The sequence below is a fragment of the Tupaia chinensis genome, unplaced genomic scaffold, assembly GCF_000334495.1.
Source record: "Tupaia chinensis unplaced genomic scaffold, TupChi_1.0 Scaffold000410_1, whole genome shotgun sequence".
Classification (NCBI taxonomy): Eukaryota; Metazoa; Chordata; class Mammalia; order Scandentia; family Tupaiidae; genus Tupaia; species Tupaia belangeri.
In genome coordinates, this window is record NW_006159915.1 from 363048 (window position 1) to 375370 (window position 12323).

Consider the following 12323-nt stretch of genomic DNA (forward strand, 5'->3'; position numbering starts at 1 on the left):
AGGCAATGTCAGAGAATGAATGAGTGAATGGGTAGAGAAAGCCAGTTTAGGGTGAGTAATTGTAGCATTCTTGTATAGTTTAGTGTTTCAGGTAAACAAATTTGCAATATTACTTCATCCAGATTCCAGAATCATAGGAATTGGCACTACATGATAAGTGTCAGCTTAATTATAGATAAACAGGATATATTATTGGGGTAGAATAAATTGCATTTTAGTACCTTCTTTGCTTATCTTCAGTGGGGTCTTTCATCATCAACCAAGATGGGTATGAGAAAAGATCATGGTAAGCTGGAGATCTGAGACTATTTTTGAAATATTTTGGTGGTATATAGGCTTTATAATACTTTTTTTATTCTTCTATCTATATAATTGGAAAAAATAATTGGAGTTTTCATAACATCTGTATAAAATTTTGTATTATTATTATTTTTTTTTTTGGAGAGCTTTTTACTACAGGGCGTGTGCGCTTGTCAGACAGAGACAGACAGAGAGACAGAAAGCAAGAAATCACCACCCAGGGGGGGATGGCCATGCCGCAATCCCTTCTCCTCTGTTCTCCTCTTGGGATCTTGGGCATGCACACACATGCGCCCTGTGTGAGTTTTAAGCCACTGGGTCCAGGAAGCGAACTGCAGTTGACTACATGGGAGTCCAGCAACATAGCCATTACGCTAACTGCTGGTCCCAACATTTTATATTAGGTTTTGATTTCTACCATTTTGTATTAAGTTGGGAACCTGGACATTTTTTGCCTTTATTCTTTTTTAGCTTTTTCTTTGATTTGTGTATGTTTACAATATAATATTTAGGTCAATTTCAAACATGCTTATTAAATTGAATTAAAATGTATTATATTGAGATTTTTCAAGCTATCTATTTATTCTAGCCTGACATTTGTATTGGCATGTTATGGTTCCTATAATAGAAAATATATTATTTTCCAAAAGTAATGAAATTTGATTTTATGGGACCAACAGATGGTGTAAAGGCTATGTCGCTGGACTCCCATGTATTAGGCTGCAGTTCGGTATTAGGCTGCAGTTCGAGTCCCGGACCCGGTGGCTTAAACTCGTGCCAGGCACGTGCACGTGCGTGCCCAAGATCCTGAGAGGAGAATGGAGGAGAGGAGATTGTGGTGTGGCCATCTCCCCGGGGGATGATTTCTCGCTTTCTGTCTCTCTGTCTCTCTCTCTGTCTTTCTGGCAAGTGCACATGCCCTATAGCAAAGACTCTCCAAAAATAAATAAATAAATAAATAAATAAATAAATAAATAAATAAATAAATAAATTTGATAAGATTCCCGAAAGAAACCTAGTAACATTTTTTTAACCAACATTTTTAATGTGATGTGAGAAGAATAAACTCATATTTAATATTTAAGCTTTTGGATATTAAAACTGTGGTAATTGATATACTTGGTTGTTTTGATCATGTTTAAATGTTATGGATTATATTATGTTTCCAATGTCTTTTCCCTCTAAAATAATTTTTATTTTAAAGAGTTAAGTGAAAGACTGGGAAAAAATGCTGCAAGAATACAGGAATGAAATGTAAATAAACCTTGTGTTAAATAACTTGGTCAAAATGAAGAAGACATATTATTTATACCATTTCATGAGAAATGTGCTTTCCTGGAACCTCAGAGAAATAGGATAATTGCTATTCTTCTGGAGTTTTATGTTTTGTTGATGCTTGTGAAAGTTTCGAGATGCTTGTTGTCAATAGTGGTTTCAGGATGTAATTTGAACTTAAAATGACAAAAGATGAGTAGGTATGTTATGTCAATATGGTCACTTGGTTATCCTTATTTGTTTATTGTAATTTTTATATATTTTGTTAAAAACTACTCTGAAGCAATTAGACAATGGTTACATTTTTTCAAATCAGCAGATCATATGAAAGGTATTCTAAATAGCGCAGATAATATTTGGCATCATTTTGGTAAGAAACAAAATGGCAAGAGTGGCGAACATGAATGCTAGACCTACTTGGTTAGTAATTATGTTACCTTAGGCCAATCTCATTAGACCTGACTCCATTAGAGAGTGCTTCTTTGTAACCTTTAGCACGTCTCCTTAGTTTCCTCATACATAAGATAGGTTACTGCCTTACACTAGATGTGTGTATATTAATATTTATTGTAAAATAAAAAGTTATTGTTCTGGGCCCAATGGTGGTGGCATAGGTGGTAGCGTGCTGTTTCATGCTAGTAGAGCCACAGAAGGGGCCTGGGTTTGGAGACCAGGTCAACCTGAACATACTGGGCATGCCATACAATCCTATGATCCTGGCTGGCTGGGAAGCCTGGGGGGAAATCTCAAAATGATGAAATCCTGTTGAGTGTGTTCTCTCTCTCTCTCTCTCACATACACATATGAAATAAATAAATAAATAAAATTTAATACAAAAAGTCATTATTTTTTGCTTACCACACCGAAAGAAAAAAAAGTAGTAACTGAGGTTATGAATATGAAGATTGACTGTGGTGATTATTTTACAGTGTATATCAAATCATCAGATTACACAATTTAAATATATTCAGTCTTGATTTATTGAATATACCCAAATTTAGACAAAATTCTTTAAATTAAATAAACATATGGTCAAGGCCATTATTTAAAAGTAATCTTATATTCCCAAATGTTTCAGTCTTGATTTATTGAATATACCCAAATTTAGACAAAATTCTTTAAATTAAATAAACATATGGTCAAAAAAGGCCATTATTTAAAAGTAATCTTATATCCCCAAATGTAAACACATAAAGGTGGAGCTGCCCTGGTTTTGGGGAAGACCTCTACAGGAAACTGAGGCAACTTTGAATACCATTGGACAATCTCTAAATGCCTTCCCAGGTCTGAGGTACTGGAAGTAGTTACTATATAAATGTATCATCATTCACCTAAATTTTTAGATGACACTTTAATTCTGTCCCTTGAACTTCACATACCAATTTCTTAAAATTATTTATGATAGTAAATGGAATTAAATATTTTCTTTCCACTAATAGGAATGTAAACTTTTCTTTTTTTTTTTTTAACTTAAGTCAAATGTAGTTTGGACTAAATACTTTATAAGGAAAATCATATAACTTATTGTCCAGATATGATTTGTCAAGAAAAAGATATTTGCTTAATATGATATCCTCCTGGCTCATCCATGTAATCACAAATGATAGAACTTCATTCTTGGTTATGGCTGAATGGTATTTCATCATGTATACATATATGCCCCATTTTATTTATTCATTTGTCCTTTGATGGACTTTTAGGTTGATTTTTTATTGTGACTATTATGAATAATGCTGTAGTAACCACAGGAGTTCAGATATCGCTTTAATATATTGCTTTTGTTTCCTGTGGATATGTACCCAGTAGTGGCACTGTTGGGTCATGTGGCAGTTCAGTTATTAACTCTATGAAGAATATCCATACTGTTTTCCATAGTGTCTGTAGTAATTTATATTTCCAGCCGCATTATATAAGAATTCCCCTTTTGTTATATGTGTGGTGGCATTTGTTATTTTTTGTCTTTTGGATAGTAGCCATTTTAATTGGGATGATGTCTTATCTTACTGTGGTTTTCATTTGCATTTCTGTGATGATTAGTGATGTTGTGTTTTTCATGTTTGTTGATAATTTATATACATATGGGTATATATATGTATATGTAAATAATATATACGGTCCATATACTAGTATAATAGTCTTCTTTTGAAGCCTATTCTTTTGTCCATTTTCAAATGGGATGATACGATTATTATTTTGCTGTTTAATTGTTTGAGATCTCTATGTATATGGATAGCAACTTCTTCTCAGATGCATAATTGGCAAATATTTTTTCCCATACTGTAGGTTGTCTTTTTATTGTGTTGATGATTTCCTTTGCTGTGCCGAGCTTTTTGGTTTGGTTTAATCCAATAACTATCTTCACTTTTGTTGCTTGTGCTTTGGGATCCAAAAAAATTATTTGTCCTAATCAATGTCATGAAGTTTTTTCCCTATATATTTTCAGTAGTTTTATTAGTTCAGACTTTACGTTCAAGTCTTTGATCCACTTAGAATTGTTTTTTGTTATGTGGTGAGAGGTTGGGCATTTAGCACCTTTTTTCTGCATGTGGATATTTAGTTTTCCCAGAACAATTTCTTGAAGAGACTGTCTTTTCCCCATTGTATGTTCTTGTCACTTTTGTCAAAAAATCAGCTGGCTTTGGGTGTGTGGGTTTATTTCTGTATTCTCTGTTCTGATCCATTGGCCTATGTGTCTATTTTTATATCAGTACCATGCTGTTTTGGCTATTATATAGCTTATAGTATAATCAAAGTCTAATAGTATGATACCTGACTTCAAAATACACTGCAAAAGAAATAAACCAGGCATAGAAGAACAAATCCTGCATGATCTTACTCATACATGAAATCTAAAGAAGTTTATCTCATAGAAGTAGAAAGAATAGTGGTTACCAGAGCCTGGGAGGAGTGAGTAGAACTGGAGATATAGAGAGATATTGGACATGGGTACAAACTTATAGTTAGTTAGATAGAATAAATCTCGATTCTGTTGCACAGTAGGGTAACTATGGTTCTAGTTTGTATAATTCAAAATAACTAAAAGAGATGATTTTGAATATTTTCACTACAAAGAAATGGTGTTTGAGGTAGTGAATATTCTAAATACTCTGACTTAATTATTATACAGTATATACATGTTTTTAAAAAGTTATCTAAATTATGAATCATTTAATTAGATCATTTTAACTGAATATGTTTAATTTAATTTAAAATTACTTTTTTAAAATTACTTTTTGAATTATTAAATTTTTTTAGTGTATTTTCCTACTCCATCACTGAGACAAAGAGACACAGAGAGAGAAGAGAAAAGATAGGATACCCTCAAGAGAGTCTTGACCCTGCAGTCCAGCCACAGTCCAGCCTCAGACAGCCTGGAACATAGGCACATATCAGGGAGGTCTCTGATTTGAACTGGTAACTCTATGTATGTCTGCCTCACAGAGCATTAAGTTTTATGCCTGTGCTATCCTCTGGTCCCAAATATGTATTAATAAAAGTAATATGGGTGGGACCAGCAGTTAGCATAATGGCTATGTCGCTGGACTGCCATGTGGTCGACCACAGTTTGCGTCCTGGACGTGGTGGCTTAAAACTCACGCTGGGTGCATGTGTGTGCGTGCCCAAGATCCCGAGAGGAGAATGGAGGAGAAGGGATTGCAGCATGGCCATCCCCCCGGGGGGTTGATTTCTCGCTTTCTGTCTCTATGTCTGTCTGTCTGGCGAGTGCACGTGCCCTGTAGCAAAAAACCTCTCAAAAAAAAAAAAAAAAGTAATATGGATCAGTTTAAAACTAAGCAAAGAAAGGAAGGATATTCTATAAAAGTTAATCTATGAAATAAGATCAATTCAGTAGTGGGTTATCTGATGAAAGGTTTCACAGGTTTCTTCATTTCCACTGAAACTCTGTGTTCCTCTGTTGACTTCTCTCCACCCAATACTCGGGTTTACCAAGAATCCTCCATCAATCTAGTTGTTATGTGAACCTTGAAATGATCTTTTTGTTTGTTTGTTTGTTTTTTAATTCTTCTGTGTTGTTACTGATACCTTAGGAATGACATGTTCCTTGCTGTTCTAGTTTATCAAAGGTAGGAGAGCTTCTGTGACTAGTTGATTATCACTTCTGGGTTTGTATTTGTGCATAGTTAGATGCTAGCTAGCATCCCAACTTGAGATACAGAATTTCTCATATAGAAATGATGTCATAAATGTATACTGGAGACCACACGACTTTTATACTATCTACTGTAGTTCATTTACTTTGTAGGTGAATGGCACCGTGTCCAGGGATCCATCAACTGTTACAATTGCTATTTCTGTAGAAAAGTCAGGTCAGGTCTGTATTTCAGGCAGTTGATGTATCAATGAATGTAACACGTTCGTAGTTCAGTACTGACCACTTTTATTGATTGATCGACAGGTGCATATATTCAATAGTTCTGCAACTATAAGGAAGCACCAATATTTTATTTTTTTGAAATGAAGTTGGAATTAGCCTGAAAGACTGAAAGAGAAGACAAATGGCTTTGTGTGTGTGTTTTTTATTTTTTGACTTTTGGACATAGTCAGAACTGGATGTGATAAAATTGATAGGTGGTACTAAGATCACATTTGGAATAGTGAAATGGACAATTACTTGATATAAATAGCAAATAAAAAAATCAAGCCAGTCCTTCATAAAAATTTTATTCTGGGGTGTGCTTGTTTTCCGAAACTACCTCTACTAAATCTCCTGTCAGTCCTGAAACTAGAAGGCAGAAAAGCTTCTAGTGCTACAGCCAACTGCAGTGTAGCCAAAGAAACAGGCAACAAAAATAGAACACCAGGATTGCTGTGCGTGGGAGAGGCAGAAACCACATTATGAGCAAAAGCTTCCAGTATTATTTTAGAACCAATACAGAGCTCTGCACTTCGCTCTTCTCTCTTCCAAAAACACATACTACAAAAATAAAATGAAATTAAATGTATGTGCATTTGCCCTCTTAGAATTATGATTCTTATTTTTTTTTTCTTTTCTTCCTTTCTTTGGAAGCAAATCACCAGGATAAAAACAGTGTGTAGAGCAAGCTTGGAGAGAGGAAAGAGTTAATTGCTTTTAAGGCCCTTGCAATAGAGAATTATGGTTTGAAAGATAGAGGCTGGACAGCTGGGTTTGCTGGGGTATTTTTAAATGCATTAATGCAGGCTCCAATCACTCGGCCATGCTTGACCTATTTTTGGCTCAGGCCGACCATTGTTCTATTTCTGTGCCTGTGGGCCATGCTGTTGTTGATTCATATGCAAATGGATTATCACTAGCTTTAGCCAACTTGAGCTGAGAGAGACTGAGAAAGGGGGAAGAAAGACACACAAACAGATAGGAGAAGGGTACCGGCTAGAGCCACTTGCAAGACGAAGCGATCTTGCAGGGAAACCCTAGCAGCCTGAAGAACTATAAGCCAGGTTTAATTGGTTTCTTTTTCTCGTGGGTAGAATTAATATTTTTCTACTTCTTCTGACAAAGAAATAACCCCGAAGCACATTCCTATTTCCCACCTGCTTTTAGTTTCCGGGATAACCTAAACTCCAGAGAGCTATAGCATCCACTCTGTCCTTTCTGCTTTGCACACAGGTTGGTAATGTGGGGAAGGTGTCCAGGTCTTTTGAAAAAGTGTATGTCCATCTGAGCAGAAAGGACATCGTTGTCGAAGTTGATCCTCTGTTGCTTCTCCTCCGGGTGGCGGGAGGACTAGCCGGGGTAGCTCCTGGGGCCGGTGCACTGAGCAGTGATGAATCTTTCATGGAGCTGAAGTAAGAGTGATTGGAATATGCTGCAGACAATTTACGAGAGTGACTCCTGTTTTTCCTCAGATGGGGTGGCTGGACGGGAGCAGCTCTTGGCTCAGCAAAGAATGCACAGTATGATCAGCTCAGGTAAGATCTTCTCTTATCACGGAGATGTTTTATGTCTGAAAGGGGCTGGTATGGGAAATACAGCTAAGAAAAGCACCTCTCTTAAGGAATTACTGCTTTTTCGTGTTGATGTTGCTATTTTCTTGGTGCGTCTGTAGGGTTTAACTTAGATCCCTTCCATTACTGTTTCTGTGCATATTCAGAGTCTGTTCAGGGACGGCTGCTACTGAATGAAATTGCAAACTATTGCTTCTGATGGAAGATGAGACAGAGATAAGTAAAATGTAGTTATGGGTGTTTTTCTGCCTTGCTATACAGCTAGAAATAAAAGAGATCTGTCCTGATCATTAAGAGTATTCTAATAGGACTTTAAAAATCAGGTAAGTTCATACTGGGGCTTCAGTTTAAATTGCAGTCCCGGCTCGCCTGATGATTTTGTATTTACAGTGTGCATACAGAAGCGCATCTATTTATAGACCTACCTTCTGAAATGTGTTTGCTGCAGAGTTGTAAAGGTAGTTTTATTCTTTTCCTAATGTGGCTTTTTTCATCAGCCCCCAAATGAAACTGTTTAGGGTGAAACAAAATTATTATTAGCAGATACTTATTTTCATTTTCTTCAAAAACATTTGGGAAGTCTAGCCTTGTCAGGCAGATGCGACAGCATGACACACATATAAATGTGTTAAAAGCAGGTGCAGTGTTTTAACGGATAGCAGAACAGATCCCAGTTTCTCGTTTCTCTGTGTTCTCTGTGTACGTGCTCATGCCCTCAAGGAGCTGTGCCGATGGGAGATGGAGATTGTCAGCTTTATCAGTTTGTATTTGTTCAAAAGGTGCTCTCCGGGCAATGTCATCCTTGAATGATTGCTTTTCATTTTTATTTCCTATCAGTTCCTAAAGCTTTTGGGACTCTGTCTTCTTCTGAAGGTATCAGTTTAAATTGGCTTAAAGTTCTCCCTTAGATCTTCTAAGTTTCCACCTAGGCTAAATGGTAATTATAGTTTACTGCCTAGATTTCCATGATAAGACGGCAACATAAGCAGTGTTTACTTAGGAGAGCTAGGTGCGAAAGAAATATTCCACAGGTTGGCATGATGTCTGTTTTGGTGTTGATACACCTTCCCATCTGTGAATCTATGAAGCAAGTTTTCCTGAAACCTCGGTTGGTTATGATGATTTTAATAAGATCCTTCTGTTGACCCAATCTTTTCATGAAATCAGAATAAAATATCAATCTTGTACAACTTGGTGTTTATATACTTGACTGACAGGAATTATATTAATTGGTAGGATATACTTAACAAAAGCAAACCTACCAGAATTTCAGTGAGGTTTATTTATTAGCGTGGCTGTTAAGCTGAGAAGAGCTTGGAGAGGGGTCCCCTTGTATGTCTCTGATGAAACTGGTCCCTTAAATTAGCATTTTATTTTTAAAATATGGGCAAATTCTTTGCAAATAGATATCTTTTCAGTACTAAGCTTTCTCCTTGTTCTCGTCTCTGCATTGCATGTTAGATATGTCTCTCCCAGGGTAACGGCATAGCTGTGCCTTACAACCCATAACTGTTTGGGGACCCCAATCAGGCTACAGGTGTTTGCAGGCTTTGCTGTTTCTCCACGCCTTTGATAATCACACACAACTTTACTCCCATTTCAGTTGAGATAGTCATTTCGACATTTAATGATGTTTATACAAAGCAATAGGATTTTCAAACAGCAACATGCTTGAGACTGCCAGTTCTAGAGGAAGCAATATTTAAGCAATAGCTATTAAATGAAAATTGATATAGGTTAACATCAACTCCCAAACCTGTTCAGTCTAAATAATGAAACCCTAAGTTCTAATTATTTTTTAAAATTTGAGACATCAAAACAGTTGTGTCCTTCCTCCTATCTCATGTAATATCTGATTATATTTAAGGTAATATGTTAAATTTATTTCATCCAGTCTTTTCTGTGTACTTTCTATGAGACGCTGGATCTCAAACTTGGAGTCACCAGGAATATTTTACAAAATATGACGCCTGGATTTCACCCCAGAGTTTCTGATTTAATTGTCGTGGCACACAGCATGGACACTGGGGTTTTAAAAATCTCAGCTATTCTAACCTTCTACAAACTGAGAACTGCTGCGGGGGTGGGGAATGGGAATGGTGGCAAACCCCGTCATTGGTAGTTTGTCTTTTGGGCTCTGTTCAGAGTGCATTTGCCTTCATTTATCTACAAATCTTGTTCAGCGCCCTTTTAGATCAGTGGCCTGGATGTGATGAATGGGCATCCAAGAAGAGGGACTCATTGGACTGAAAGGGAGAAAAGATGTCGGGCGGCTGTGCAGCCTGGTGGAGAGAGCGCTGTTCCAGGAGTCAGGAGTTCTGTGTTCTAGGCTGCGCTCTGCAGCCAACGGTTGTATAACTGCTCCACTCACGTTCAAACTAGAATGAGGATGTCCACCTGCTTAACTCCTGGCATTCTTGTGAAGTTCAAATGTCGCAACATGTCTTTCAAGTGTAGTAAAGAATAGTATTATTTTTGCTATTTCTAGTGAATGAAGCTGGGATTCTCACTCTTCGATACTTTGTTCTATCTTATTTAACAAGTCAGATAAATTAGATTTTAGGTCATCAGGGGAAATGATTGTTCGTTAATCAGTTTTCTTTTGTTATCCTATACATAAGCTATTTCTTTGATTATCTTGATCTGCTAAGAATTATGTTCTTTCCTTGTGCAAATTATGACTGCATATCAGAGTAGCTAGTGTGTGTGTGTTCTGTGAAATAATCTCACTACCTAATAATCATAGGAAAAGAAGTTGCAGAATTTCTGATAGAATAGTGAAACTCCAATGGCAGATTCCTGGAGTTAAATTACTTTTTAAAAAAGCTTGATTTTACGTGTAATTGTCTTTAGTGATTGCTTTAGAGTTGCCTTTTGATATACTAGTTATATTGGATATTATGCTTTAGGCAGCATATTTTGCTCAGAGTTCTTCATATATTAAAGGGTTGTAAAAGTTTTATATCATTTCATGTTTTTCTACTGTTACCTTAGCCAAGCTAGACATCTTTGGTAGAACTAGGTTCTACAAGGGGTCATCATCAAGTTTATGGAAAATGAATATTATGAAAAAAAATACTATACATTATATTTTGGTATTAACATAAACTCGTACTTTAAGTCCAGTTTTCCATAAGCTCTTTGAAGTTCCCTAATATAATGTAGTTTTCTAATGAATTTTTAGTTAAGAGTTGCTATCATATTGAATTTTGGAGTTCAGTGTGAGTGACACACTTAGCCAAGTACCTCTCCCCTTTTGAGGCGTGTGTAAGTGCTCGCTGTGGCAGAAACTGAACCATGTGCAAACATTGACTTGGGTCACTCAGCAAGAGCTGGCAGAGGTAGAGTTCTTCTGTTGGCAGGAGATGTTGGTGTTTCATACACTGGACAACAGAGCTGTCCAGACAGTATTAGAACAATTATTATGAAGAAATTTCTTAGAGTTTGTACAGAATTAAGGTAAAATACATTTCCAGTAAGGGAAATTCATATTTTTACCCCGTATTTTTCTTACTTTAGGGCTTAAAAGAAAAACATTTACATCTAAATCCTTTTTTTTTTTTTAATATATAATATGTATCTTCACCCTTGCCGAATCCTTTTGTTCCTTGGTGTGTCGTGTTGAGAGGAAGGGAGCATTTTAGATTCAGTAGTCACTTATGTCTTCTTGAAAAGCAGAATCTAATTATGAAAATGTAAGTCTGTGAAATGCTCCTGTCATGTCAAGAATCACTTCTAGTATTCTCCATAATTACTGTTTTGCCATTTTCTAACTTAGGTTATCTTTACGTGTAAGTCTGTTATCAATTGGGATGATTAATAGGTATCAATCAAATTGCTAGTTATAAATAAGCCCATTGAGAATGTGGACAAAGATGAGTATTTTAGGTTTCTGAAGTTGACACAGTTGGCATAATTATGACTATGTCCAGTAAGATACTTCAATGAAACACCTCAAAAGACTGAAATGAACCCAAATTTTACATTAAAAATAAGTGTACTAAATGGTGATTTATATTTTGGAGATAAATTCAAAAATGTGTCACATAATTTCTCACCTCTTATAGATAATGAAGTTAGCCAGAATAGTGTAAGCCAGCAAATAAACATCCCCTCCCTCTTTACCACAGTATCCGATAGTATAACTGAGCAAAGAAAATATCACCTAATGAAATATAACTCAGAAACAAATAGCTTAGGAAAAAAAAAATGTAAGGAGGGTTCTTTGATGGGAAGGGAGAGATTTGTCTCCTGGACCTTCTTACAGTTTTACTGGCACATGGACAACTTCCTGAGAATTCTCATTAACATTCCCAAAACTGGAGAGAAGCAAATTGAACAGGCACATTCCACCCTTTTTGGTTGGTATTGTTTTCTCTTATGACTGAGGAATAGTAGAATGGATTCTGGGAGAGAAACTGGCAAAATGGAGAATAATAAACATTACCTCTCTGGAGAAATAAAAGCTCCAGAGCAACATGCTAAATTGGAAAAATGATTTATAGCAATGTGGAACGAGGTACCTTACTTTAAGTAATCTCAGAGACCCTACCAGGAAGGAAAACTTAAATTAACGAACCGATGGAATTATCTAATAATTGCCTGTCATAAATATGGAACCTTAATAAGAATACAAGTTCCATAAAACAAAAAACTCAAAGGTGGGGTGATAGAACAAGAGAATACGATGAAAAAGATTTTAGATAGAAGGAAATGAAATGATAACAAACATGATGATTATAAGACAAAAATATTCATAGAAATAACAAGAAAAAGGATAAACTCTACTGAAACATTTTACC

General features: G+C 36.0%; 1 protein-coding gene across 1 annotated transcript in view; it reads left to right on the top strand.

Annotated features, from left to right (window-relative positions):
* HDAC9 (histone deacetylase 9) overlaps positions 1-12323 on the top strand; it is an 865518-nt gene that overhangs the window by 226136 nt on the left and 627059 nt on the right. The window contains exon 2 of the mRNA XM_027774184.1: positions 7423-7485. Within this exon, the coding sequence (XP_027629985.1) occupies positions 7423-7485 (63 nt within the window). The remainder of the gene's footprint in view (positions 1-7422; positions 7486-12323) is intronic.